The 27,493-nt window shown below is 52.4% G+C and overlaps 2 protein-coding genes and 1 long non-coding RNA gene across 3 annotated transcripts in view; 1 reads left to right on the top strand and 2 right to left on the bottom strand.

Moving 5' to 3' along the window:
- The window catches only part of JAG1 (jagged canonical Notch ligand 1), a 35,049-nt gene extending 21,069 nt beyond the window's left edge, over positions 1 to 13,980 (bottom strand). Inside the window, exons 1-3 of the mRNA XM_040980963.1 lie at positions 13,396 to 13,980; positions 12,583 to 12,888; positions 4,050 to 4,101 (exon numbers count right to left, since the gene is read on the bottom strand). Of these exons, the coding sequence (XP_040836897.1) occupies positions 4,050 to 4,101; positions 12,583 to 12,888; positions 13,396 to 13,476 (439 nt within the window). The 5' untranslated portion in view covers positions 13,477 to 13,980. The remainder of the gene's footprint in view (positions 1 to 4,049; positions 4,102 to 12,582; positions 12,889 to 13,395) is intronic.
- On the top strand, positions 341 to 22,327 carry LOC121157012. The gene is made up of 3 exons (XR_005883975.1): positions 341 to 352; positions 12,923 to 12,926; positions 22,192 to 22,327. It is a non-coding gene; the product is annotated as an uncharacterized LOC121157012 (long non-coding RNA).
- Positions 21,444 to 22,193, bottom strand: LOC121157011 (ferritin light chain-like). Its single transcript, XM_040980964.1, has one exon. The coding sequence runs from the start codon at positions 22,143 to 22,145 to the stop codon at positions 21,609 to 21,611; it is 537 nt and encodes a 178-aa protein (XP_040836898.1). The 5' UTR covers positions 22,146 to 22,193; the 3' UTR covers positions 21,444 to 21,608.
- Positions 22,328 to 27,493: the final 5,166 nt, after the last annotated feature.

The raw sequence follows: 27,493 nt of genomic DNA, 5'->3' as shown, positions 1-27,493 counted from the left end.
ATCCCTTATGAGCTACCGGTTTGAGCTCTGGCTGTTTCACTTCCCTGCTAATGGTGCCTGGGAAAGCATCCAAGAATGACCCACATGTTTCAACCTCTGCCACCCACAGCGACAGACCCAGATGGTGCTTGAAGCTTTGGCCTGGACCAGTCCCAGCCTTTGTAACCACTTTGGGAGTGAACCAGTAGACTACAACTCCATCTCCGCCTCTCCCCTCTGTCACTCTACCCTTCAGATACATCAGCCTTACACAATAAATCAATGCTTCCTATGGAAAATAAACCCAGCGGTTACCAGAAACCTGTGGTCCCCAGGCACGGTCAGTTGTAATCCATTTGGAGAGGAGACATGGGTACAAAAATCAGCTCCAAACACAGGTGCCAGGAACTCAGGGGAGGGCTGTGCAGAGGCAGGAGCAAGGCACCAAATAAGCACCCAAAACTGGTTTTGTGTTTGTGTTCTTAAACCTGGCAGCACTAACTCCTCACCGTCTTGTCAAATCCAAGGCCACCTCGGAGAAACAGACTTGGGGCCTACTCACGATGTCCGTGTGATTCTTACTCACCCACACGGCTGGTTTTCTAGGCCCTGGGCCTGCATGTGCCTTGGACAAGCAAGCCACACCAGCCTCGTTGTGGCCAGAAGAGATCCTGGGTGGCGTCATCCACACACTCCACCCAACGTGGGCCCCGGCGTTCACCCTCTGGGGTTCTCAACTGGTGTGTGGGCAAGACAAGCCTTGAATAAGCCCACATACCTGCAGACCTACACCCCGGCAAGTTAGGAACCACTTGCACATGACACTTTCCCAACTTTAGTTTTTGCAAACAAACACGGGCCAAAGAATGACAAAAATGTCCCTCCATTAAATCGTGTGTTTGTTCTGCTGGTTCGGTTAAAATGTAGCAGGCCATTACCACACGGTTACAAGATCATCCTGAAGAAATCACTTCAACACACTGGCTCTGACTCCAAAGGTGCCAGCACCTCTCAGCCTGGTATCAACAACAAACAGTTCAGACAACCCAACAGTGCCGGCAACCCTAAGGGGGTACAGACGGTCACAGGACGCTCAGCGGCTCGCTGCCTTCTCCTTCTGTGCAGCAAACGCTGGGAAGACAATCACTTTAGGATTCTCAATGGGGCTAACAGAGCTGTGAAAGCAATGCGCCTGGCATGTCAGTCTGTGTGACCTGCGCACGTACACACACACACACACACACACACACACACACACACACACACACACACACACACACGTACCTGCTTCTCATGCACACACATCCCAGCATGCTGGGCAGTGACCGGCTTCATGACTGTGACTAGATGTCACCACATGTGCCTACAGCCCTCGACTGCCTGAAGACTGACTGCAGGCGCACAGAGCACCCACACCAGCCTTATGGGCCATGGAGGAAAGCGCAACAGACCCATGGGCATGGCAACTGACACACCTAGGTGGGCGTCTTAACCAGGAAGGATGAGCAGAAGCAAATCCAGTCTTTTGCATGCTCCTTGATGTTTACAATAAAGCAACACAATCAACTTCAACCACCTACTCTGGGACGGAAGATACAAGCTTAGATTGTTCCAGTCTCACAATGCGACAGAAAAGCTTAGAGGATGGACGATAGGAGGGCCAAGCTAGAAAGTTCTAGCACATGAACGTCACCTGGAGTTCATCTAGCCTGGACTCCGCCCGTAAGGGTTTGTTCACTGCAGAGGGGATGTTAGAACAACTCTGGCTTTCTAACATACGCAGATATATGGCAGAGCCTGGGATATAGCTTCATATCAGGAGTTAGAATGCTTTATAACTTGCCTGCAAGCCCAACTGCCTGGATTCCTCAGCCCTCATGGAGTCTAATCCACCAGGAGGGACATGGGGTAAAGAGTAAGGAATAAAACATGCCAGGCATCACACACAGAGGCCCTGAGGCGGAAGAAGAGAGCACGATGCATTTGAAGAGGGACAGGCATCTGCTAGGGCAGGGCTAGCAGGATTTCTTCTATGGATGGCATGGAACGTGAAGCTGGCAGGCTCTGCGGGGCTGTGTGGGCCCACAGGAAGATGTCCCAGATCCACCACATGGGCTTCACTGGCCTGCAGTGGGCAGCCCACCCACCCAGGGGCTATCTACCTAGTCTTCCTTGTCCCCCACTTCCTGGGATCCAATGAGCTCCCAGCAAGGGCAGAGAAGTCTCCAAAGCACAAGACAGGGCCACTGGGAGATGCAGACAGCCGTGGGCAGCTCTGGATGGGCACTGGGTCCCAGCGATTCCGCTCTCTGATCTGTGCTAAGAGCTGGGTGAGGGTACTTGTTAGGGACCTGGCCTTGCCCCCACCGCCTCCCCAGGATGTTTTAACAGCCAACAGACCTGGCGGACTCAGCTTGCCCTGACGGTCTGAAGAGCCCCTCCCTCCCTCTGCTCCTCTCTTCCCACTGCCTGGTTACCACTAAGAACAGGGCACAGTGACCTAACGCTCACTCAGCCCTCAGCGTCTGTGCCAGGGCAAGGAAGGGAGAACAAACAGGTGTCTGTGACCCTGACTGCCATCAGCCACAGCCAGGGCTGGCAGGACTTCCCTGCCACCATCCCCCAGATACACAGCCATGGACACACATACTGCACAGTGAGACTAGATACAGCCCCCCCACCCAAACCCAGGAGAGGAAGGCTCACACTCTCAATTTGCACATGCTCCCCTTCAGAGATGGACTGAAGATTCCCAACAGAGGCTGGCATTGTGGCACAGCGGGCAAAGCCACCACCTGTGATGATAGCACCCCATGTGCACACCGGTTCGACTCCCAACTCTCCTACTTCTACTCCAGCTCCCTGCTAATGCAGCTGGCAAAGCAGCAGCAGATGGCCCAAGTGCTGGGGCTCTAGCAGTCCCAGAGCAGCCTTAGAGGAGGCTCCTGACTCTGGTCTGGCCCATACCGTATCTGTTATAGCCACTTGCCAGCAGATGAAAGATCTTGGTCTCGCACTCTCTGTAACTGACTTTCAAACAAGTCTTAAAAGACTCCAAAACAAAGAAGACTGACCCCAAAAGGTCTAGGAGCCTCTGGCACTCTGGGCTTAGTTGGCAAGGTTTCTAGGACCTGGGGGCACCCCTGGGCCAGAGGTGTCCAAAGCTGCCCACGGAGCAGACATCCAGCTCTAATGCTGCCCCTTCTGGGCACTCACCACTTTCCAGTTCTACAAAACAGCAAGGGAACAACAGAGGGAAAGACGCTATCCATGAGCACACCCACAAGGGGTCACCAAGGAAGAAGATGGGCCAAGTCTTCACCCAACCCCCCAGGCACGCACCTTCAGCACCCATGAGGGTCTCAGATGACAGCCACCTAGACTCTGTGGGCACACAGGGCACTGGAAGTTTCTACCCCGCCAGGGAAAATGCATTTTGAAGATAGGATTAAGAGCAAGGCCGCCTTTACAGCCAGACCGCTGCCCTCTGGGGACACGCCCTCCCTTGGCAGCTGCTCTACCAAGACAGACCCGCTCGCACAGGCCTGAAAAGTGACCCGCACAAAACCAGAGGCATCTTTCAGAAGGGGCCCATGGCAGGTGATGGCTCTGGGTGTCAGGAATCCTGCTTCAATGAAAGGCTTGTGGCATGCAGTGTGGGAAACCCAGACGGCTCGGAGCTCACCTGCCCACTAGCTGAAATTCAAGGTCGGCTTTAGAGCCCAGGGCCACCTCGATGGGTTTATCTTTCTGATGAGAGATTAAACGCTCACTTAAAGTTTAAATGGACTTTTAAAAAGTCATGACTTTGATCCCTGAGCAGTCTACAAGGTTTTAAAGTTGTAAAACCATTAAGATCTGTATCCCCAAGATAATTTTCGGTCCCTTATTCTGGGACTGAGATGACTGAGAGTCTATTGAGCCCACAGTACCAGGGGAAAGTTAAGCGGCAGGTGCCGCTGCCAGTTGGGCACCAGGCTGGGGGAGCCAAGGGAAGTCCAAGCACAAGCCACCCAAGCATGGCACCTTCGTCCCAGGTTGGAAACAGGGTCCCCCGACAAAATACTTACGAACAGTGTCATTACTGGAATCCCAGGCTTCCACAAGCAACGTGTAAGACCTCTGCAAGAGAGAGAAACAATGGCTGAGCCAGGCCACAGCACCGTTGGCTCTCCTGCGACATGTGTCCCCACCACCCCTCGCCAAACAGAATCCTAAAACCAAAGTGACATTGGGACCGACAGTCCCATGGAGGTCCTGGGTGTCTCAACCCACAGAAGGTCCCTCCTCTTCCCTCTCCCACAGGTTGACAAAAATGACTCATCTCACTCAGCAGGGACCCACTGAGTCAGTGGGCATGAAGGCAGGAAACCCTACGGCCCCATCAGGAAATGTCCCCTTCCCTATATGGGACCACTCAGCCTATACAGTTTTTCCCCCCCAAAAAACTGTCCAACCCCTAAGCCTAATGCATGAGAAAAACACACAAAGAATTTCTTCTAAGCTAACCTACCCAGGTATCTATACCAAAGGGGTATTGCTAAGGTTACACTTTGGGGCCTGGTGGGGCAGTCCCCAGGGAGGCCCCCTTTTCCTTTTCAGAACCCCTTTGAAAATCCTGTCTGTGTGAGACCATCCCAGCTCCCACAAGTATCAGGTAACTCTAGGAAGCAGGAGGGGGTAGGTGCAAAGAGCCGGGGCAGGACAAAGAAGGCCGCCTACCGTGGGCAGTGGGGCGATGGGGGTCAGACTCCGCAAGGGGGGGGGGGGGACAAAGGGAGAGATCCCCGCACACCCAGGGCTTATATTTATTGATGAACTTATCTGTCAATAAGATCTAACATTCCAGGCATAATCAGAGGCCACTGACTAAACAAATCCCCTGGATACTGGCAACATGCCAGCTCCCAAGGACTGAAGCACTTTTTTTTTTCTTAATCTTCCAGGCTTATCTCAGAATTCCCCACCTCCCCAACCTCCACACCCCCCCCCACACCTAAGCTATTAGTGAGTCTGAGTGCATCCTCCCCCACACACACTCAAATCTTCATTTATAGTCATTTACAGTAGGCTCAGCTCTCACACCAACACAGGCATTTCAATAAACTGTCTGCTCTGTGCCTTGGCATGGGTCAAATACACCCGGGCAGGTGGGCAGACAAGGAACGTGCACCTGTCCTTGCGTCCCTGGCCCTGCACAGTCAGGAAGGCCGGCACAGTCTGCTGAACTAGTGGGCTGCCAGCTCGAGAGAAGGCACCCACCTAGGCAAGGGCGAAAGAAGATAAAGGAGCAGGGGCCGGGAAAAAAAAGTTTCATTCATAACTCCGAGCTCACCGCTCTCGGGGCAACACAGCAGGCCCCCTCTAGACATAAAAGTATCTTCAGATAGACCCAGCCTTGGAATTCAGCCGAAATATGCTTCATAGTCAAGGCAGGGTACAGATCCCATTTCGTTCACTGATAACTGTGGGAAAATGCTCAAGAAAGTAAGCAAAACCGGGCAAGCCGGGGCACATACCCGGGGCCTCTTCTGTTAGTGGCCACAGGTCCAGATTCACTGTTGTCATCGCTAATATTTTATTAGTGAAAGTTACACCTCATTTACAACCTCTTTAAGTCTCCTAGGACTTCCTACAAATTACAGGACTCTTCCAGAGAGCAACAGGAAAATTATGTTTCTCGGCCGATTCGAGATGAGGAGCGAGCCCGGTCGAAACAAGGCCAGCTGTATGGCTGATTCTGTATAATTAAGCCCTTCGTTCGCCCGTCACGTTGAGGCCCACGTCTTGCGCTTCAACAATATTGCCGTAATTAATCCTCTGATTAAATGCATTGATACCGAGAGTTTTGACAGACTTGCATAAGCGCTAAACACATAATACCCACAAATTCCACTGCAAGGGAGGACGCCCCAGGACTGGGCTGGCATGGCAGCAGGAAACCCGCTCTAATACCCATGGAAGGAGCCTGCTTAGGTCTTGCACAACTCAGCCACGGGCTCATCCCTGCCGCGGAAGCTGCTGACCCACAGCAGCCCCACCCCGGAGGGAAAAGGGCAAACACGGTCTGCTCCAGAGGCCTGGCCCGCACAAGCCCATCCTCGCAGCGAGACGGGAGGGGAAGGCGCAGAGGTGCAGGTGCAGCCTGCCTCACCAACTCCTTGGCTGCCTTGTTTCTGAGAAGGGATGAGGGTTGCGGGACTGGCCTGAGCCTTCAGAGAGGATTCCCTCCAAGGCTCCTATTAGGCACTCTTTACCTCCCACTCCATCCCCACACTATAGATCAACAATCAAGATAATTCGGCAATGATTATTAGTTGCTAGGGAACTTTAATTTTTCCCAGGCCCACGCTTGACCTCTGTACAGCCCTGAGTATATACCCGGATGCCCAGGTCCCAGACCATGCACACATCACAGCAAAAGCAGATGCCAGGCCACAGCTCAGCAATCCACTCTGATGAACTGCCCCCACTCCCACCCTCAACAGCCTCTACAGCGAGGCCAATTTCCCAATTCTAGGAGGGCGCAGAAAGGGAAGAGTCCAAACTTCAATCTTAGGAAAGCTCACCTGGGTTTTATCATCCCCTCCCTCCCCAAAGTCTTCCTAGATCAAGAGTCTGGGGACCATGCAAGGGGGACAGGGAAGGACCAGATCTTCTACCCTCTGCGCAGCTCTGAATTCCAGGAAATTTGGCAACACGTAGTGGCCAGGTCCCATCGTCCTGAAGCACCGGAAGAGAACGGGGCAGCTTGCAGAAACTGCTTTCTGTAAAGTTTCAGTGGAATTCACCTAGAGGAGAGGACTGGCACCAGCACCCCAAGTTATCCTACAGCCACCAGACCCCAACTGTCACTCACAGGAGAGGACTGGCACCAGCACCCCAAGGCATCCTAGAGCCAGCAGACCCCAATTGTCACTCCTCCCTCCCCACGGGCCATCAGCACCTCCTCCTATGCTCCACACTCCACTGAGCTGTGCCCGGTCCCACTCCCTGGCGGTTACCTTGGCACCGGGCAGAGCGGTAAGCACTTAATTGCCACATTAAGAAGGGGGGATGTAAGGAACAAAGGTAATTGTGTTGGCAGCTGGGAGCTTCCTTTTCCTGGCAACAGTGGCAGCCAAACCAAGCCCTGAGAAGCGGCTGCCTCCCCTCCTGCCAGGCTGACGGACACAAACAAACCGCCATCCAAACGGCACGCGCTTGGCGGCCAAAACCCCAGGCCACTGCGACAGGCAGGCGGGCCGGCCGGAGGCACGCACATCCTGGGAATGCCCGGCGTGCCCGCGTGGCCATTGTGCACCGTGGGTCGGCCCCGGGTTTGTCAGGGGCCCTGCACTCTGCTGACTCAACTGCCACTTCCTGTCGCTTGTCCCTGTATTAGCAGTATTTTTGGAGAGGCCCCATTCTTCCCCATAATCCTCGATTCAGTCCATTCGGCCAACTCTATTGTCCCGCCTGCGACTGGGTGGCCACAGTATAAGATATTCCAGTCACAAAACATTGGGAACAAAAACAGCTTCTGCAGAGCCCATGTGTGGGCACACTGGCAACACGCTTGCACACATAATTCTGGTACCACAGGGTGCTGGCAAGGTGAGAGAAGAAGACGGCGACCTGCCCTACACAGCAGGCAAGCTAAGTCTTCAGTCATGGAAGCCAATCAAGACTGCAGCGCTGGACATGTCAATAGAGGCTGATCTGGTTACAAAGGGCGATTTTTTCGCCAAGCCGACCTCAAAGGCTCACCAAGCGGCCCCAAAGCTCATATCCAGATTGGAGTCTCAATGAGCACCCTATCCCCTTTCCCATCATTACCCTTACCTGTTTGAAAAGCATCCCACTGATAATTAAATGCACCAGTTACAAAAGGGTGGCGAGGTTAATAGATAGAATACCGAGAAGCCAGCCAAGCTCAACGGCCCGGTTCACACAGAGCAAGCCCAAACAAGAAGCCTTTCTACTGATTTACCAAAAGCGCAGAAAAACTGGGCTGAGCTGGTCCAGGTCCCCCCATCTGCATACTCTCCAAGCAGAGGGAGCCACGCTGGGGAAATGCATTCCACCAGACACCATCACACAAGGGCTCCAGGAGGGCTGGGGTGCACCCCAGGGATCAGGAACCAGCCACAAAGTCACCAGTCAGCCCCTCAGGAAGAGTGGAGTGCTTCCAGATACCCGGGTCCCTTCCCCCCCAACTTCCACCATGGTTCTCCTGCCACTTTCCACGCCTTTCCTTCCCCACAACTGGAAGCAGAGGTTAAGTTTGTTTTGTTCCAACTCAAAAAAAAAAGTACATTTAAAAGCTGGAGCCACATGTCACTTCTCTCAGCCGTCTGTATCCCAACCTGGGGTGAGCGGTGGGGCGGGAGGGGAGAGGGGCTGGGAAGTGGAGGGAGGAATTAGAGGCAGGCCCCTCAGAAGCTTACCAAGGGAGAATTCTCAGGAATATTTGTTTTAGTGGATTACTATGCTAATTGTATGCATGTCCAGAGATTATGCATTCTTACATTGTAACTAATCTTGAAAAGCCTGCCATCAGGACCAAGCGCTGGCCCCTGTACAAAAGGGCCAGTGGCTGTACATGAATGCACCCTCTGCATGCCGGTGAGGATGACCTGTTGCTGTAGTCCTGCTGCCTCTCCTTCTTCTTGTGGCCGATATTCTTTTCTGTCTGTTAAACTGCTTACATGCCTTCTGCCCTGTAAGATCTTAGGCAGCACTGACAGGGCTGCCTTTGGGAAGTGCCTGCCATCTCTGTCCCTGACTGCACCCAGCATCCCCAGCAGCCCCTGTGCCAAAAGCCTCATGCTTTCCTCTAAGTGTTTGAAGTCTCTGCAGAACTGTGGGTGTGGAGCTGGGGGTGGGGGCTGCAAACTCATGGAAGTATTAGAGGTTTGAGTGAGTTGCTAAGAAACATGACAACAAGGAGGAAGAAAACAGAGAAGGCTCCACCTGCGGGAGAAAAACGTTAAGAACTAAGTACCTTTCATTTGGGGGAGCAGCATTCTGCACACACAGGGCCCGGCATGCTCCAAGCCAACATTTCTCTCGCTTTCCATTGTTTTCGTCTTGGGGGGGAAGGGGGGCGCGCTTCCGTCCATCAAGTCCCCCATGGAGCCCATTCTCATACATGACACCTCACGTGTGTCGACACGCTCCCCAGGCAAATGAATCACATTGCTCTGCCCTCCGTGGGTCCACCCCGGGACCGGAAAGATGGCAGGAGGCTTGAAGGCAAGGACTTGTCAGGGGGAGTCCGTGATTTACATCCCAGCAGCTGATTTACCCAAAGCCCTGGCAATTGGTCATTCAGGACTTCCTTACATGTGAAACAAACCGAAGCTGGCAACCCCTCTGGTATGCAAGAATCACATTTCATTGAATTTTTCTTAAAAAAAAAAAAGTTGATCTCAGTAAGCCTCTAAATAGGACCAAGAGTATTTAAATAGAGACTATAACAAGTTCGATAAAAGCAACGGTTTGCCACCCGCTCCCTACCACCTCTCCCAAATTACTCGAAATTCATTTCATTGAAGGGCCACTGACTCGGTGGGTAGAGCTTACCAGGGTTCTGGGATTCCCCCCCAAAAGTAGTGGCAATTACACTAATGCAGTTTTAATGAGCAGGCACTCCTGGGATTTGGAGCCAATTGTGAGAGGTGCAAATTAACCATTTCACTGATTCAGGAATCGCTGTTCCCAAACCATTTCTTGTGAAGCCCAATTAGCTCTCACAGTGCTGTCCATCACTTGCCCCGCCCCCCCCCACCCGAGGATCATAAATCAGGCTGGGTGCTATGTGTCAATCTCCTCTCCCCTCCGGATTGGGAACTACCCAAGCAGAGCCACCACGAGCCAGCTGAGGGCCAGGGCAGCGGACTTCCAAGTGTGGGCAGTAATTGGATCTGATAGGCCAGGCAGGCCCACCTCCACGGAGCACACACGCTGGAATGCCGGATTGCATTTCATATCTGACCAAGTCATTTCCTCCTCTTCCTCCCCAGGACGTGAACAGTTGTCTTTAATTGGGGTTACAATGCCAAACAAAAAGACACCAATGGCGTGACCTTCTGTAACTGACCCACCCGTGGCATCCCAACCACGGCTCCCTCAGTGCCAGGGTGCACACACCAACTGTGGATGCAGAGGGCTTGGCAGTAGGGGTGGCTGGGAGTTTTTAATTTCTGCATCACATCCTCTCCTGCACTCCTACACCCGGCTACCTTGAAACCTCCTGCAGCACTCACATTCGCTCATCAACTGCCAGGCCGAACCAAGCTGTGCTAGCCACTTCAATACTTGCTCAGCTTCCGGGGACATTCCCGTCAACAGTCACCCAGGAATCCTGACACTGTGGGCCAGCAGGGGTACTTCTCAGACACACACACACACCCAACACCACACTTCCAACTGCCGTTTCTGTCAGGGAGGGTGCAGAGCTGGTGCTTCCCAGCTGGCCTTTTGGGGGCGGCAGGGGGGTGCTTTGCTGGGGAGACTTGCATTTGACCCTATGTTAAAACAACCACACGCTCCTACTGACCCGGCAGCGGTCTCCCCAACCACAGCAAAGCCAAGAGTCTATTTCACAGTTGGTGACCCCGTGGGGCCCCAAGCCACAGAGGAGTACCAGCAAAACCCTGCTCTCTCACATGGCCTCTGCTCCCTGGCCACCAAGGACCCTCTGTCCAACGTCACCAGGGGACAGACGCCTTCCCAGCGTGGGAAGCAAGTCTCCCAGCTTTCCTCGGAGCCACCCTCTGACCCCAATTCACAGAAAGCACCTCAGCCGGGCCTGTTGCTTTTTCCGCATCCCTAACAAGATGCCTTTTATGGTCTTGTCAAAAGCCAGGGGGCCCCCTGGGCCCGTCCTCCCGGGGTAACCACCTGCAAGCCCCTTCCCCCGCGCTAGGCTCCAAACACCAGTTGCAGGGCAGTCTGCGTTCACACGGCAGCTTGGACCCAGCCTAATTTAAAGCTGGCCAGCCAATTTCTAAAGTTCTCCCTAATAAGGGATTAGCAAACAAGATAAACACTCTTTGTAAAAAATGAAATCCCGAACCAGAATGAGCTTTCAGAGCTCAAGACAGTTTCACACACCGATTGGCTTATTTATGCACGAAGACGGGGGAGAAGGTGCCCCACTTCCTGGTGTGGTGGTGTTCAGCACTGTTGAATTTCACCCAGGGTAGGCAGACGTTTGCAAGGCCGGCTTCCCAGATCTCAAGGGCGGCCCTTACAGCTTCCCACAGAGACGCGGCCAGACACTCTGCCCTGGGCTAGCTCCCGGGAGCTGTGGATCCGCAGCCCCAACCGGCGGGTAGGAGGCAGCAGAGCGCACCCCACCAGAGCACGTGGCGGAGAGCCACCCGGGGGGACACCGAGCTCCCCCTCTCAGCGCCCACCCTCCTTCCAGCCCCAGTGCTGGACAGCGGGAGGCCGGCACGGGGCACACCCCCCAACATTTCCCTTTCCTCTCCTTCTGCAATCACACCCATCTTCCTTCCACCCATTTTGAGATGTTGCAAGGGCCCCGACTACAAAGCTGCCAGCTGGGCTCGAGCCTCAAGCTCCTACAGGATAACGAAGGAGGGGGGGGGGGGGCAAAGGGAGAAGGTCCGAGGTACACTTCAACTTGCCAGTGCCACCCCCACCCCAACTTTCCAAAACTTTGGCCCGGCTGACTAGACTTCGGGGGGTCCGCCCGCCAGCCCGCGCGCCCGCCGGACGAGGGCGTGCGCCCGCCCTTCCCGGGGAAGTTTGCAAACACAGCTGTTCCAGAGCCCGGGAACCGCTGGAAGTGAGGCCACAAGGGCTTCACCGCGCGGAGGCGGGGGCAGGAAGGGGCCGGCACGGGGCGGGGGTTCCCGGGCCTGCAGCCCGGGGCGAGGGCCCCGAGACTCCCCTCCTCTCCACCGCCCGTCCGGGGCCTCTCCGAGCGGCGGCCGCCCCCCACCAGGCGTGAGGGCACGCCTAGCCAGGAGAGCGCCCCCCGCGCGCACCAAGAACTCCAGTGGAGCAGCGGGAAACGCGCTTCCCCCACCCCCCCCAAACACACACACACACCCTTCAGGAAGGACACGCCCGCCCTCCGGGCCGCTCACGGGAAAAGGGAGAGTGCCAATTTGGACGGCGTTCACAGCCCAGAGCTGCGTCGAGTCGCCCTCGGCCGCGCACCAGGTTTAAGTAGTTACACCAAAGAGGACCCCGACGAGGACCTCCTGGCTCCGAGGGCGTGGGGGGAGGGGAACGAGGCTGGCTTTCCTCTCGGGCCTCCAAATCGCAAGTTTAAAACCGGTCCTCCTGGGAGCGTCCCCTTGGGTCCACCACTTTTCATGCACAAAAAGCAGACAGCAGCAAAGCGGGGAGAAGGGAGGGAGACCCCGCCCCGTCCGGCTCTGCCCAAGTCTGAACTCTAGATGAGACAGTCTCAATTCCCGGATTGGCAACCTCCCACCCCCCCAACCCCCCCAAAAAAGCCGTTCCCACGTTGGCGCCTGAGTTCCAAGGCAGGAGCCTTTAAATCCGTCTGGGAAAGGCTTACGCCAGGGCCGGGCGGGGTTGCGGGTGCGAGAGTGTGGAGCCCCCCAGGAAAGCACTCACCGGCCAGGCGAAACTGAAAGGCAGCACGATGCGGTTGCGGTCGTTGCCGCGGCTGGCCTTGAGGTTGAAGGTGTTGCCCCCGATGACAGGCGTGGAGCCCGAGCCGAAGCTGCAGGGGCCCCCGGCCGTGACGCGGGACTGATACTCCTTGAGGCACACTTTGAAGTACGTGTCACACTCGTCGCGGGTGCACTTGCGGTCTCCGGGGTTCCGCGAGCCCCCGCAGCAGTTGCCGTTCTGCAGCTCCCCGTTCACGTTCTGCATGGACAGGATCTCCAACTCGAATTGACCCGAAGCGCCGCACACCTGCCGGCGAGGGAGGGAAGGAGGAGGGTGGGAGGAAGGTCAGAGCGGGAGAAAGTTGTTTTCTTCGAGGGTGGAGGCGGCGACTCCCAACCCGCCCCGCCAGCCTCCGACGCCAAGTGAAAATAATTCCGTAAAACCGGTTCATGGACCCGATGTGATTCTGGGGGCATAGAAACGCACGAATGCGAGAAGGCAAAAAAACATATATACATATATCATCATAAAATTTTAAAAACCCGACGACTGCCCTGGGGGGGTGGGGGCGGGTGGAAAAACTAAAAAAAAAAAAGTGAGGCGAATGCGTGCGGCCCAGCCCGGGTAGCCGCAGGGCACGTTCAAGCGCAGCTGCAGCCCCTTGCGCGCGGGGGGCCGGGCCGGCGAGCCGCGCGCGCCCACGGGGCTTCCTCCGGGAGCCGGCTCCGCGGCGCGCCCCGACCGTCGCCCGCGTCCCAGGCGCCGCGAGGGGTGGAGGGGTGGCCCGGCGGCACGCGCGCGCGAGGCTCCTACCTTGGCTCGCAGGGCGCAGAGCAGGGCGAGCAGGAGGCTCAGGGGGCGCCCGGGCCGGCCGCGCGTCCGTGGGGACCGCATCGCTGCGCCGCGCGCCGCGGGCACTCGGGACGCCTCCTCCGCCGCCGCCGCCGCTCCTCGCGCTGGTGCTGCCGCCGGTGCTGCCGTCGCCGCTGCCCGAGCGGCCGCCGCGTCCCGGCTCTAATATACTCCGCCGATGGGAGCATGCACGACTGGAAAACAACACCACTTTTCAAAAGCCCCTTTTCAAGAGCGGCCCCGTTCCAGAAGGCAAAGAGCCCGGCCTCCTTTTATTATTCTGATCGCTTCTTGGAGGCGCTCCCCTCCTCTTCCACCTCCCGGCTTTCTTTCCTTCGCTCGCGCTCCCCTTCTTTTATTATTATGATTATGCGCAGCCTTTTATTCCCTTTCAGATCAGCTGCATGGAAAGGGGGGGCGGAGGAGGGAGGGAGAAAAGGAAAAAAAAAAATAAAGCAGCCGAGCCTAGCTCGCCGGCCGGCTGCAGGTAACACAATGACGCGTGCCCGCCTGGCTCTCGGAGAGAGGGACCCGGAGAGCCAGTCTGGGAGCCGCCGCGGCTCGCGCTGGCCACCTCTACCCAGAACGCGGGGCAGGGCGCATGCGCCCCTATTAATATTCATGAGGGAGGCCGTGTTGCCGCGGGCCCCGCCCCTTCCCTCCGGGTGGACGGGGAGGGGGCGGCGCGGGGAGGCACTTGGAAGTGGTTCGGGGTTCGCTCGTGGGGTGCCGGGGCGGCGGCGTGGAGACGTCCGGGGCGCGCGCGCACACGCAGCCACCGTCGCGCAGGGCCGCGGCTTGGCCCCGCGCCTCTCCTGGGGCGCCCCGCTCCTCGGGCGCTCCCCGCCGGGGGTCCCCGCGCCGCGGCCCTCCCGTCGGGGGCCCCTCTCAGGTGCAGGCTCGGCCGGGCGCTCGGAGCCGGGCGGCTTCCGCCTTCCGCGCCGCCTGCGTCAGCTGCGCCTCTTTCTGGCCCCTGGAGGACGGGCCTGGCCGCGGCCGGGAGCCCGGGGAGCGCGCGAGGAGAGGCGCTCGCCTGGCGCCCCGGCCGCCGTCGGCTGCGCCCCGCGGAGCGGCGACCTGCGCTGGACGCTGCTGGGGAACTTTTGACAAACTTGCCGGGAGCCAGGCTCGGCCGCAGACTGGAAGTGGGGTGTGTGTAGGTGTGTGGGGGGGAAGCCTGGGCCGCGCCCCTCGGCCTCCTCCCCACCCGCGTCCGCGGAACCCCTAGAGGGCTCCCGGCTTCCTCGCGTCGCCGCGCCGGGGCGGAGGCGGGCCAGCCGGGTTCCTGCAGAAGGGGCCGGCGGGGCGGAGATGGACAGGGTCGTGGGCTCGGACACCTTCGCCCGTCCCGCCGCCGGGGCCGCAGTGCTCGGATTGCACCTGTAGGCGGCCTCCGAGCAGCTCGCTGGGTGGCAGGCCGTGGGGAGCCAGGGGCCTGGCCAGGGACCCTGCCGCCACCCTCTCCGGCTGCAGAACTTGACCTCTCTCTGGGGTGGCGGTGGAAACCTAGGCCCGCCTTGGCAATGAACGGCGACCCTGCTGGTCATAATCAAGGTCAAAGGAAAACCCTCGGGCTTGGCTCTGGAGGCGACCGAGCGCTTCCCCGGTGGGTTTGCTGGGGGGCGTTCGAGGGCAGCTGTTCACGAAAACCTCGGTTTCCACTGGCAGCTAGACCGAGACGGAGCTTGCATTGGGAACGGGCCGCACAGACGCAAGGCTATTCGGTGGCCAGTTTGGGGCACGTCCAGCCTGGGCTAGGAAGCGTGAGGGTCAGAAGTAGTTTCCAGTGCGCCGAGTTACTCTAAAGACCAACAGTGGGTTTTGTGTAGTTAACTACTTCTCGCACTTTCTGGGAAGCTCAACATGAAGAGTAGTTCTGCGCCAGGTCTCATGTTTATGGAGAATGAAACAAGGCAGCCAGACGTCTTTGGATTAGCTCAACGCTAATAAAGATGGTTGAGGAATCTCTGCCTTGTAATAGCCAAAAAAAAAAAAAAAAGTGCACCTAAGCAAGGTGTTTTCTTCCTGGTAACGTGTTCCGTCTTGAACGTTCTTGAAAAAAAATTTCACATTTTGGAAAGGACGTGTCCAAAGCCAGCACAAGTTTATCTACAGCTGGTGATGTTTAGCAGTTGCAAAGGCAGCGAAAAAAAAAGCTGCAGTGTTTTCTTCGGATATATATGTCCTGCCCTCTTTTTTCCCGCAGTCTTCCTAAATGCATCCAGTGTGTCAAGTGTAATTCCCATGTACTTTTGTTTGGGTTTGTTACTTTTTTTTTAAGTCCTATTGGAAGCCAGGAACCACAACCTTCCGGGTCTCCCATGTGGTAGAGTGCCCAAGGATTTAATCCCTCCTGCTGCGTTCTCGGGCCATTAGCAGGGAGCTGGATTGGAAGCGCAGCCTCGTTGCATTCCATTCAAGGTCTATCGAGACTGCTAGCCTCACCATTTCATCTCTTCGTCACCTCTACCTCTGAATGCAGGATGCCGGGGTGGGGGTGGGGTGAGGTCTGGAAGAACAAATCCCTGCGCAGGCTGCTGTGGTCTCAAGGCGCGTTCCTTGCATTTCCAGGAAATGCACGGTTCCTTCTGAACCCGTTTCAGTTCTGTGCTCACGCCCCTCCGGAAGGAGGATTCGGAGCCGCCCTTGAGGTCAGACCTAGCCACCTAAACCAGCCCAAGGTGATTTTGGCCAATTTAACGACCAGGAAAGAAACGACAGATTCCTAGGATTAAAACCACCTGATTGAATCCTGGCGGGAATATTGTCAGTAATAAACTCAAGATTCTCATGGCAAGGAGTATGGAGTTTTCTTTCTGAGCGCGGGGACTCACTTTTAGGGAACGTGGTTGTGGGTTGAAGGGGATTCTTTCGAAAATTTTCTGTTGGGGTTCTTCCAACTGCTTGGGACTCCCCTCCCCCAAAAAGCCAGTCCCGTTTCTGGCAACAGACCTTCACCTTCACTCTGGCCTCCGCTAGCTTACTGCAGTTCCCACCCTCCCTCTCTGGAGGATGGGGAACTGCCGGAGATTCCCTCCGCCCCACCCCTCAGCTAGGCTGGAGACTTGCTAGTGAGTGAACATTCCAGAACCATCTTCCTCGTTCAGAAAATGCCGCGTGGAGCTAGCACAGCCGCACCTCAGAGAAGGGGTAAGGCAGCTTCATGTGCGCAAATCCTAACTGCTGAATATCCATCTCCTTCAATTCTGAAAGGACGATACCTCGTTTTGCTTTTTTTTAACCAAACTTGTCACGCTTTTACTGAGTCCTCAGCAGCAATTCTGAACTCCCAAAGGGCTGCAGAGGGGACATTCAAGCCTACATTTACTGTGTGCAAATGCATTTACTCCAAAAAAGTGATAAAAATCAGCTTATCAATACTTACCTAGAAGTGTTGTTCACGCAGACACATGGCTGATCTGAATGCTGTGTCGAGGGAATAAGCCAGATACAGCCCAAGTACACCCATTTACATGAAGTTTTAAAACAAGCAAAACTCGTCTGTGGGGGGAGAAATACCACAAAGGTGAGTTCCTGAGGGGTGGGAAGGTGGAAAGTTGAGTGGAATGGGCTTGAGGCGCTTCTGGGCGGTGCAGGATCCAGGTTGGCATCTTCATAAAGGTTTGGGTTACACAGGTGTACACTGTTGTCAAAATTCACTCTAGGACATTTTAACCTGGGTGCATTTCATCAGATTCAAAAGGAAAAAAAAAATTGTAAGCAAAGCAGTTCCAAAGTGTAGAGCACTTAGGGGGATTTGAAATTATGTCTGCAATATGATTCCTGATGCATAAAGTTTTGTAGAATTAGAGAGTGTGTCTGGGTAGGGAAACTGCATGCTGAAGCGGACTAACAAGCTGCTGATGGTAGAATCTAGGTGTGACACTGGTCCTCATGTAAGAAGTCTCCATTTTCTCTGAAAACTTTTATCATAAAAGGCTGGGGGGGGGGAGAGTTATTGACATGGCGGGTGTTGGACAGAGTGGCAAAAGCACTACAGACAACACCAAAACACGAGCGAGTGCAAAGCCGTGTGCAAGGCATGGTGATGGTGCAGTCAGAGCAGTCAGCTGAAGCGGGCGGTTCCTTTCCCCCTTGCCTATTCCTAATTTCTTCCTGCGTTCCCCGGAGAGACACACATCCAAATGACAGAAAAGGAACATGCGAAATAGCCCGTGTTGCGATATTGCAGAGAGATGAATCCAGGCTCCCAAATGCTGTTCTGTGATTGTAATATTTCCTTGTCCCCTTTCAGCAGAGCCAAAGAGTGCATCATATTGCATCTTTGAAAAAAAAAAGAACAGTCCCCCCCACCAGTGGACAACAAAATACGCATTAAAAAACCAGGAAGAAGTTATAGCTCCCGCATAAGCAGGCCGCAAGTTTGTTCACACAAGCATAGATTGGGTAGGCTCAGCCATTTTCCCCTCAAAGCTTCGTTTTACATACACAAGAGATCTGAATTAATTTGGGGGGTGGGGGACTGGAAACTGAAAGTATGCATTGCATGCATTATCAGAATAACTTCATCCCAGCTCGGTCTCAACGTTGTCTTGGTTTTGTCTTACGCACAGGAATTCATGATTTGCTTCCCTCCCTGTACCAGTTCAGTCTCTCGGTCAGTACGTGACTTCATCAGAATGAACTGCTATCCACATTCCCTTTAATAATCAAATCACAGACTCCAGGAACCATGGCACTCATTGTCTTCCTTAAATTTAAACCAGTGACATCCTATTGTCATGTGACAGTTGGGAGCTTTTATTTGAAAAAAGGAAAAATCCTGGGTGTAAATTACTGTAACATTGGCATTATCAGAACAACTGTGAATAACTCATTGACCTTTTTTTTTTTTAAAGATTTATTTTTATTATTTTTTCATTGGAAAGGCGGATATACAGAGAGGAGAGACAGAGAGGAAGATCTTCCATCCGATGATCCACTCCCCAAGTGAGTGCAACGGGCCGATACTATGCCGATCCGAAGCCAGGAGCCTCTTCCGGGTCTCCCACGCGGGTGCAGGGTCCCAAAGCTTTGGGCTGTCCTCCACTGCTTTCCCGGGCCACAGGCAGGGAGCTGGAAGGGAAGTGGGGCTGCCGGGATTAGAACCGGCGCCCATATGGGATCCCGGGCGTGCAAGGCGAGGACCTTTAACCACTTGCGCCACCACGCTGGGCCCTCATTGACCTTTTTATGGGGTGGAGTGGTGAATTGTCCTGTTAAAGACATCTAAATTACTTGACCCAATTAGATACACAAGGATAGCATTTTAAAAAAAAACAAAATTGATCTACTTGTATAGTTTATGGACTTCAATGCAACGAACAATTTTCTCCAATTGCAAAATGTGACTGAGCTCCTCCAAGGCTTTTTTTTTTTTGTCTGAGAGACTCTGAAAATTATTTTTTATAGCAGGTAGCTTTTGGAGACTACCACAATGCAATTCCCTTCACGAATACTATATTTTTTTTAATCTCACTTGAATTTGACTTTTTCAAGCAAAACCAAACCCAAGGAGATGCCTCTAAAACTAAAATAAATAATACTTTAAAAAATTAAGGTAGCTCTTAGAACTTGAGAAAAAGAGAGCTAACTATATTTAGTAATCTGGCAACATTTCAAAACGTATGTATATATGAGATTCAAGGAAAGAGGATCGCAGTGGTCGGAAGCAACAGGGTTTTGAATTGTTTGCGTTCATTGCCCTTAGTAAATTACTAAACTGCGTCTGTGTTTGACACTTTTGTTCTCAAGCCAGTGGTTTCTTTACTGACTGTTTCCTCTCAATTAGAATATCAAAAGTGGATAATCACCACGCTATGTTTAAGTTTTCATTTGCAAGGTAAATAGTTGTTTTCATTAGTATGTTATGCCAAGAGAGGGCTGAAGCTTGGCTAAATAAAGAAATAGTAGCTTGAGGACAGATTATTGACACAAGTCTGAACCATAAATTGAGGTCCTTAGACAGCAGTCAGAATGTCAGAGGTTTTCTAATGCACAGATATTCGTGAGCCTCATTCAGAAATGACTTAAGACCAACGTTGGAGATTCTGTTTTTTCTTGGAAATAAAGCAAAGGCACAGAAAACTTGGATTAGGCAAACAAGAAAAAGTTAAAATTTTAATATATATATATTTATTGTTATGATTGGAAAGCCAGATATACAGAGAAGAGGAGAGACAGGAAGATCTTCCATCTGCTGATTCACTCCCCAAGTGTTGGCAATGGCCAGAGCTGAGCCAATCCAAAGCCAGAAGCCCGGAGCTTCCTCCAGGTCTCCCACGCGGGCGCAGGGTCCCAAGGCTTTGAGCTGTCCTCTACTGCCTTCCCAGTCCACAAGCAGGGAGCTGGATGAGAAGCAGGGCTGCTAGGATTAGAACCGGTGCCCATACGGGGTCCAGGCGTGTTCAAGGTGAAGACTTATAGCCATTAGGCTATTGCACCGGGCCCTAGTGAAAACTCTTAAACAGACCAATTGGGGGCCCGGTGCGGTGGCCTAGAGGCTTAAGTCCTTGTCTTGAATGTGCCAGGATCCCATATGGGCACTGATTCTAGTCCCAGTAGCTCCACTTCCCGTCCAGCTCCCTTCCTGTGGCCTGGAAAGCAGTTGAGGATGGCCCAAAGCCTTGGGACCCTGCACCCGTGTGGGAGACCCGGAAGAGGTTCCTGGTTCCCGGCTTCGGATCGGCGCAGCACGGCCTTTGCGCTCACTTGGGGAATCATCGGACGGAAGATCTTCCTCTTTGTCTCTCCTCCTCTCTGTATTTCTGACTTTCCAATAAATAAAACAAATCTTTTATTTAAAAAAAAAAAAAGACCAATGGAAGGACTTGGGAGAGTCTAAAATTTTTAAAGAAACAAAAGGAGGCCGGGCTTCTTGCTGCAAGGTGAGAGAGGCGAACTTACAAGCAAGGGAGAGCTGCCTTGAAACACTGCTCACGACCGAGCAAGTTCGGTTTTGACTCCGTCCAACAGAACCTTCGCTTTCAGGCTGCTGCTCCCAATCAAGATCCTCAGTAGCTGCTGGGACCGTTTACCAGCAGGAGACGGAGGGAGACTTCCTGTGTTGGATGCGAGGTTCCAACAAGTGATTCGATAGGAACCTTAGCTTCGGGAGTTGCGGGGAAAATAAATGCATGGGGTGGGAGCTGGGGTCTACAGACACGATCTAGAAGTCAGCTTTTAGACACATTTGTAGTGTTGCCAAAGATTGAGTGTTGGGTGAAAACTCTGCCCATCTGTTTTCTGCACTTAAATCAGGGCTGAATGTTCCAGCGCAGCTCCTCTTTGCTTTCAGCTCATGACTGCACTCTAACCCTCGCTTTTCTGGTAGCATTCTGAGACCCAGGAGCGTTGCGCCAGTGGGATGCTGGCTAGCGATTCAGAATCTGCAGCATCTGTCCCAGACCACCTGTAATTGCTCATCAGCTCCAGGTATGACTGGATGGCCTGAGAATTTCCAATATAACCCACACCAAATACAGAAATAGTCCAGAGCTAGGAAGGAATTATTAAATCATCTTTTTTCTTTCTTTTTTTAAAAAAAAAATTTATTTTTTATTAGAAAGTCAGATTTACAGAGAAAAGGAGAGAATTGAGCTGATCCGAAGGCAAGAGCTTCTTCCAGGTCCCCCACACAACTTACGGGGTCCCAAGGCTTTGGGTCATCCTCTCTTGCTTTCCCAGGTCACAGGCAGGGAGCTGGAAGGGAAGTGGAGCAGCTGGGACATGAACTGTTACCCATATGGGATCCGGGTACATGCAAGGCAAGGACTTCAGTCACTAGGCTAAACCACGCTAGACCTCTCAAATGATCTTCCAATTAAGCAGTCCCAGCCAAGCATCTCCCATCTGACCTACCAGTTGAATGAAGACACAACCAAATCAAGCAAGTCCGTATCAGCAAAACTTTCCCTAGATGTGCAAGAAATAACTGGATGCTTTAAGCCCAGCTTGGAGTTGCGTTGCTGGGCGGTGTGACTGCCCACCACAGCTAAAATATATATATATTTTTCAAGTTGCAGCAAAAACTTTTATTTCCATTTGGTCCACGGTTTAAGAGAGGTCTCTGGGGGCTGTTAACAAGCTGCCTAGTGGCTGGTGGGGATGTTTAGGCACAAATTGGGATACCAGAGATGCAGGGGAGCCCCCGTGGCTGCTGGGCTCCGCCGCCCCTAGTCGTGCTTCAGAGTGAGCCTTTCGAAGAGGTACTCACCCAGTCCAGCCTGGGCTCCCTGGGGGGCGGCCACTCTGCGGATGTTGGTCAGGTGGTCACCCATCTTCTTGAGGAGTTTGACCTCCTCGTCAAGGAAGTGGTTCTCCAGGAAGTCACAGAGATGAGGGTCGGTGTGGGCAGAACCCAAGGCATGCAATTCCAGAAGGGCTTGGTTCAGGTTCTTCTCCAGACCCAAGGCGGCTTCCAAGGCATCCTGGGTTTTGCCCCACTCATCTTGGGGCGGCTTCTGCACATCCTGGAACAGGGCGCGGCCGCCACGTTGGTTTTGCATCTTCAAAAGGCGCTCGGCGCCCTCATGCTTTTCATCTGCCAGCTCGCGGAAGAAGTGGCCCACGCCCTCCAGAGCCACATCATCGCGGTCGAAATAGTAGCCCAGAGAGAGGTAGGTGTAGGAGGCCCGCAGGTGCAGATTGACCAGGCGGTTGACGGCAGCCTCCACCTCGGTGGAATAATTCTGACGAATCTGGGAGGTCATGGTTGTTCAGCGATCAAGGAGATGACCCCAAAAAACGGTGTTGGAGGAGGTGAAGATGGCCGACGAGTGGTCCCAGAGGCTGTAAACTGGAGGAGAGATGGGAAGGCGGTCGAAGTCGGTGTAAGAGAGTCCTCGGGCCTGTTCCGTTCAAACACTGTTGAAGCAAGACACAGGTCCGCGGGTCTCCCGGCGCGTCGCTCCTAAAATATATATTTTTAAAAAGAATCAAACTGGGCCCGGTAAAGTAGCCTAGTGGGTAAAGTCCTTGCCTTGCATGCATCAGGATCCCATGTAGATGCCAGTTTGTTTCCCCGGCAGCTCCACTTCCCATCCAGCTCCCTGCTTGTGGCCTGGGAAAGTAGTCAAGGTCAGCCCAAAGCCTTGGCCGGCCCCCCGGACCTGCATAAGAAACCCGGAAGAAGCTCCGGGCTCCTGGCTTTGGATCAGCTCAGCTCTGGCCATGGCCGCCACTTGGGGAGTGAATCACCAGATGGAAGATCTTTCTGTCTCTCCTGTCTTAAGTCTGACTTTCCAATCATAAAAAAATAATAAAAATTAAAAAGTTAAAGAATCAAACTTTTCGCTTGCAAACATTCGGTGTGTGATAATTGTCAGCAGTGTGATTCTGCGAGCTACATGCACTTTAGGGTAATCAGCCTTTTCTGAACAGCCTTCATTGAGAAAGCAAGCTGAAATGTGAATTAAAGTGACATTGTTCTAGGAATACCCTTGTGTCGGTTCCAAAGTATCTTCAAAAATAAAACAATTTTCAGGCTGCCCTAACACAGTCCTAAAAGAGACTTTTGGCCATTGCACCTCTCCCAATTTTGCTGAATACTGACTACACCCCACAGTAAGAAGGACATTCACAGCTAACAGACCGAGTTTTCATGTTCTGCAATTTTTGTCCCAATGGGTGGGATGTCGTACTTTCCAATAGTTGTTGGTTGGGATCCCAAACCTGTATGTGCCAGTTGTACTTGTTATTGGTAATTACATCATTGAACGCAACCTTATTTAAACTGCTGAAATATGTGTGCTAAAAGAAAGATGTTCTTTGTATGCTGAATTGAATGCAACCTGATGACAATAAAGGAGTTGCTGAAAATACGTTATTGTTGAATGTATTCAAGACAACTGTAAAATAGAAAAAAAAAATAAAGATTCAGATTGTTTTTCAGCGTCTATGAACTTTTGTTCCAATCTGAAGAATAAAAATGGTAAGATTATGTGTTGGCATGTTCGAGAAAAAGTTTGGGGTCAAGCAATGAGCAAATCAGTACTGATTCTTATGTATGTTGGAACCTTCGTGTGTCGTGTTTTCTGTTTCCATCTTTACCCAAACCATTCCTGGTGAGGATCACATCACTCAAGGTTTTTGTTCACTTTGTGTGCAGGCCCAGTGCCTGACACATCACTGAGACACTAGTTGCCTGCTGAATGCATTTGTTGAAGGAATCAGTTGCAAGTTGTGGCGGCACACACCACAGCCAATGGGACATGTGTTCATATACCAGTGTTTTAATAGTGTTTAAAAACCAGCAACCTAGAAGACGAAGGGACAGTTCCCAGCGGATCTCCCACAAAGACTGATACTACAAGAGTTCAAGGTTATGGACAGGGTAACTCAGCTTGGAGCAGAATCCTCCATACAGGTTCCAAATGAAAGATTGTTAGCCTCCATCTTGGAAATTCTGTTTATTAATTGTGCAGAACCTTAGCATTTACATTGTTGGCTTTTTTTAAAGATTTATTTATTTTTATTGCCAAGTCAGATAGACAGAAAGGAGAGACAGAGAGGAAAATGGTCCGTCCGCTGATTCACTCCCCAAGTAGCCGCCACGGCTGGAACTGCGCCAGTCTGAAACCAGGAGCCAGGAGTTTCTTTCGGGTTTCCCATGTGAGTGCAGGGTCCCAAGGCTTTGGGCCATTCTCGACTGCCTTCCCAGGCCACAATTAGAGAGCTGGATGGGAAGCAGAGTTGCTGGAATTAGAACTGGTGCCCATGTGGGATCCCAATGCGTGCAAGGACACTAGGCTACTGTGCTGGGCCCTGTTATGTTGGTTTTTTTTTTTTTTTGAAGACTTGTTTTACGTATTTGAAAGCAGAATTACAGAGAGAGAGGGAGGGATAGAGAGAGGTTTTCCATCTGTTAGTTCTACCCCCCTAAGTGGCTGTAGTAAATCTGGAACCAGGAACTTCTACTAGATTTCTGATGCAGTTGGGCCATCCCACAATGTTATTTTAGGGGCGTTAGCCGGGAACTGGATGGGAAGAGGAACAGCCAGGGCTTGAACTGGCACCCATAGGGGATGCCAGCGTCACAGGCAGTGGTGTACTTATCACCCCACAATGCGTGTCACTAGAATTTATATTTCTTATAAGCTATTCCAAGTGCAAACTTTCAGACTGAAGGTGAGAAATCACCAAGGACATTCGCTTCCCTTCTGGTCATTCATCCCCAGCCCATTTTATTCCTCCAAATGTGTCCCCTGATTTGCAACCAACATTGATGTCAAACATGTTGAAGTGGCTGAGCAGGTTGGAGAGTGGGATGAGGCAACGGACAAGCCCATGCTATATGCCAGGTACAGTAGTACCTATAGTCCCTGTAAGTCAGAAACAGCTTCTTGCAGCTAACCGCGAGGAAGGCTATGGAACCGCTAAGATAACCCGCTGCCTGTGCCATTGTGATCTCCCGGAAGTGAGTCGTGGATAGGATCATCTGTTCACCACGGGACTGAGCATGTGATGGGGATCTAGAGCAACCCGTTGTGCCCTCTTAGTTCTGACAAGGACTGTGGAATTACAGTGAAAGCAGCTGTGGGGCTGAGAGTTTTCTAGTCTTGGCTTTATCTCATTCCTCATCAATTATGTACAGAGCTGCCCCTAAGCACTGGCATTCGGGGTTTTCTGTGAATGTTTTCATCTCTTTTCGGTAAATAATCCCAGGAGTGAGATTGCTAGTAGGGGAAGGTCAGATTTTTTTTTTTTCTTTTCTGTAGAGGAAATTGCCTAGCTGGCCTCAGGGTGGCCATACCATTTTGCTCCCCTTGGCCACGTCCAAAAGTGAATGAGTGCTTGGAGTCACACACAGGCTCATCTCGGACCCTAAACACACACTCCAGAGAACCTCAGGGAGCTAAACACAAGCCATGTGGGAGGACGCTGAGGTCACAGATTTGGGGAAGGCCAGAGAGCCTGGTCTTCCCTCCTCCGCCCCATCTCCCAGCCTTCAGACCCATCTGTTCGGGTCGCATGCCTCGGCCCTGAAGAAAGCTCTGAGCCCACTTCTATCCCCAGCAAGTGTGCCCTTCCCCAAAGCCCACCCTTCTGCTTTAAGCTTTGTGGCCAGATAATGTGACTTTGAAAAGCAGCCCCAACCCTCCCCCCAAAAGGAGGCTAAGAAAGGCTCTCAGATCAACCCTTCGCAGATAGTCACAAAGCTTCAGCAAATCCTTTATTCTCTCGGAGCAGCTGCTGCTGCACCCCGCCCCCCAGCTCTGCCCCCAGTGGAAACCTGAAAGCTATTCATATCATTTAATCCTGTTGAAAATCCTCTTCACTCTCTCTCTCTCTTTCTGAGGTGCGGCCGCCCGAGGTAAACCTGGGCTTAATTCATGTGTTGGAAAGGAGATGAAAGATGTTCCGTGATTTAACGTTCAGGAAACTGACTCTTCCCTAATCTAGAGGCTGCTACTCATAGCCCCCGTTTGAGAGGGACTGAAATAAGTTCTTCAAGCAAATGTAACATTTGGATTCTCTATTCCTGCGCATTCACACTGCAGGAAATATAACCAAAGAACGGAGGCAAAGCAGACATCGTGTGAGGGAACTTCACCAGCTTTCCACCTGTGTGTCATTCAGCCTTCGGGGCTACCAGATGTTTCAAGTTTTATCCTCGATGTGGCAGCAGAAAACTCCAAGGCCCTTTCTGCCCTATTGTCAATCATGGCCACACATTTTAACTCCCAAAAGTGTGGGATCCTATCACTAAATTCTTGAATTATTAAGAAATGTGGACTCTAAGATAGTGTGAAAGTCCTTCTAGGATGAGCTTTAATTCTCTTTAAAATCGAACTCAGGGCTGTGCATCAACTAGTAATACGTGCTCAGATTGTCCCAGGTTTTTTCACGTTGCGAGAAGATTCCTCATCAGGGTTCCAGGGTTCCTACAGTTACAGAAGGGGCAAAAGAGCATGGGAAATGTCATCCACATCTAGGGGAAAAAAAATTCCTTCTGGCTTGTTTCAGGATCCAAGCAGTATTCTGAGAACAAATGATCCCAGGTGGCTAATTAAGGGCAACTCCCTTAAAAGGAAAATTATTATAAGCACCCCATGAAAATCTCAATCCCCTGGCAGGCAATGGTTATTAAACTTCTAAATGTAGCTGGTCCAGGAGGCATCCGGAGGAATACAAAGGTAAAGACTTATCCCCAAGGGCTCTGCCATTGTAAGATACACAGAAAAAACAGAGAATCATTGCAGGGATATGAAGCTTAGAGTCAACACCTACAGCTCCTATGGCTTTGCCTCTTCATTAGTTACCTAGGAGACTTTGAAATTACTGGTACCAGGGCCCAATGCAAGCAATTTTTTTTAAAGATTTATTTTGTTTTTATTGGAAAGTTAGATATACAGAGAAGATCTTCTGTCTGTTGATTCACTCCCCAAGCAGCCCATAGCCTCCTCCGGGTCTCCTGCGTGGGTACAGGGTCCCAAGGCCACAAGCAGGGAGCTGGATGGGAAATGGGGCCACAGGGACAAGAAATGGTGCCCATATGGCATCCCAGTGCGTACAAGGCAAGGACTTTAGCAGCTAGGCCATCGTGCTAGGCCCAGTTCAAGAGATCTTAACTGATGCAGATGAAAGCCTGGGCACAGATTGTTTCAATTCTCCAATATATAGCCATGGTTGAAACTTGCTTCTGTGAAGAGACAAACTGCGAATAAAAGACATTACCAAAACTTTGTCTTCCAGGAAGGCCCATCTGAGCTGTGTATCCTGCTGCAGCGTTCTGGGAACCTGTGGAAGAAGCTTTGGGACACACAATGAGAGTGGAGTTAGAGAAACAGAGGAAATGCCTCATTGATAGCTATCCATGAATAGGGGAAATAGAAAAGAAAAAATCAGGTCCATCCTTAGGAAAATGAGTTTCTTGTGGATAGTTGCTCACAGGCTAAAATGACTTTCACATTTATATTCTCTTATGAATCTTACATGGAGGGAACAAAGAACAAAAGGTGAACTTGAGGAGCTGGAGCTGTGGTACAGTGCATTAGGCATCCACTTGCAATGCCAATGTGTCATATGCCAGTCCAAGTGTGGGCTGCTCTGCTTCCGG

This window comes from Ochotona curzoniae, unplaced genomic scaffold, assembly GCF_017591425.1.
Source record: "Ochotona curzoniae isolate NIBS_2020 unplaced genomic scaffold, NIBS_Ocur_1.0 contig_3520, whole genome shotgun sequence".
NCBI classification, from domain to species: domain Eukaryota; kingdom Metazoa; phylum Chordata; class Mammalia; order Lagomorpha; family Ochotonidae; genus Ochotona; species Ochotona curzoniae.
The sequence above is the reverse complement of the archived record's forward strand: the minus strand, read 5'-3'. Positions and strand labels throughout refer to the sequence as shown.

Coding starts and splice junctions, on each gene's coding strand:
- LOC121157011 (XM_040980964.1), bottom strand. CDS start 22,145: ATGACCTCCCAGATTCGTCAGAATTATTCCACCGAGGTGGAGGCTGCC.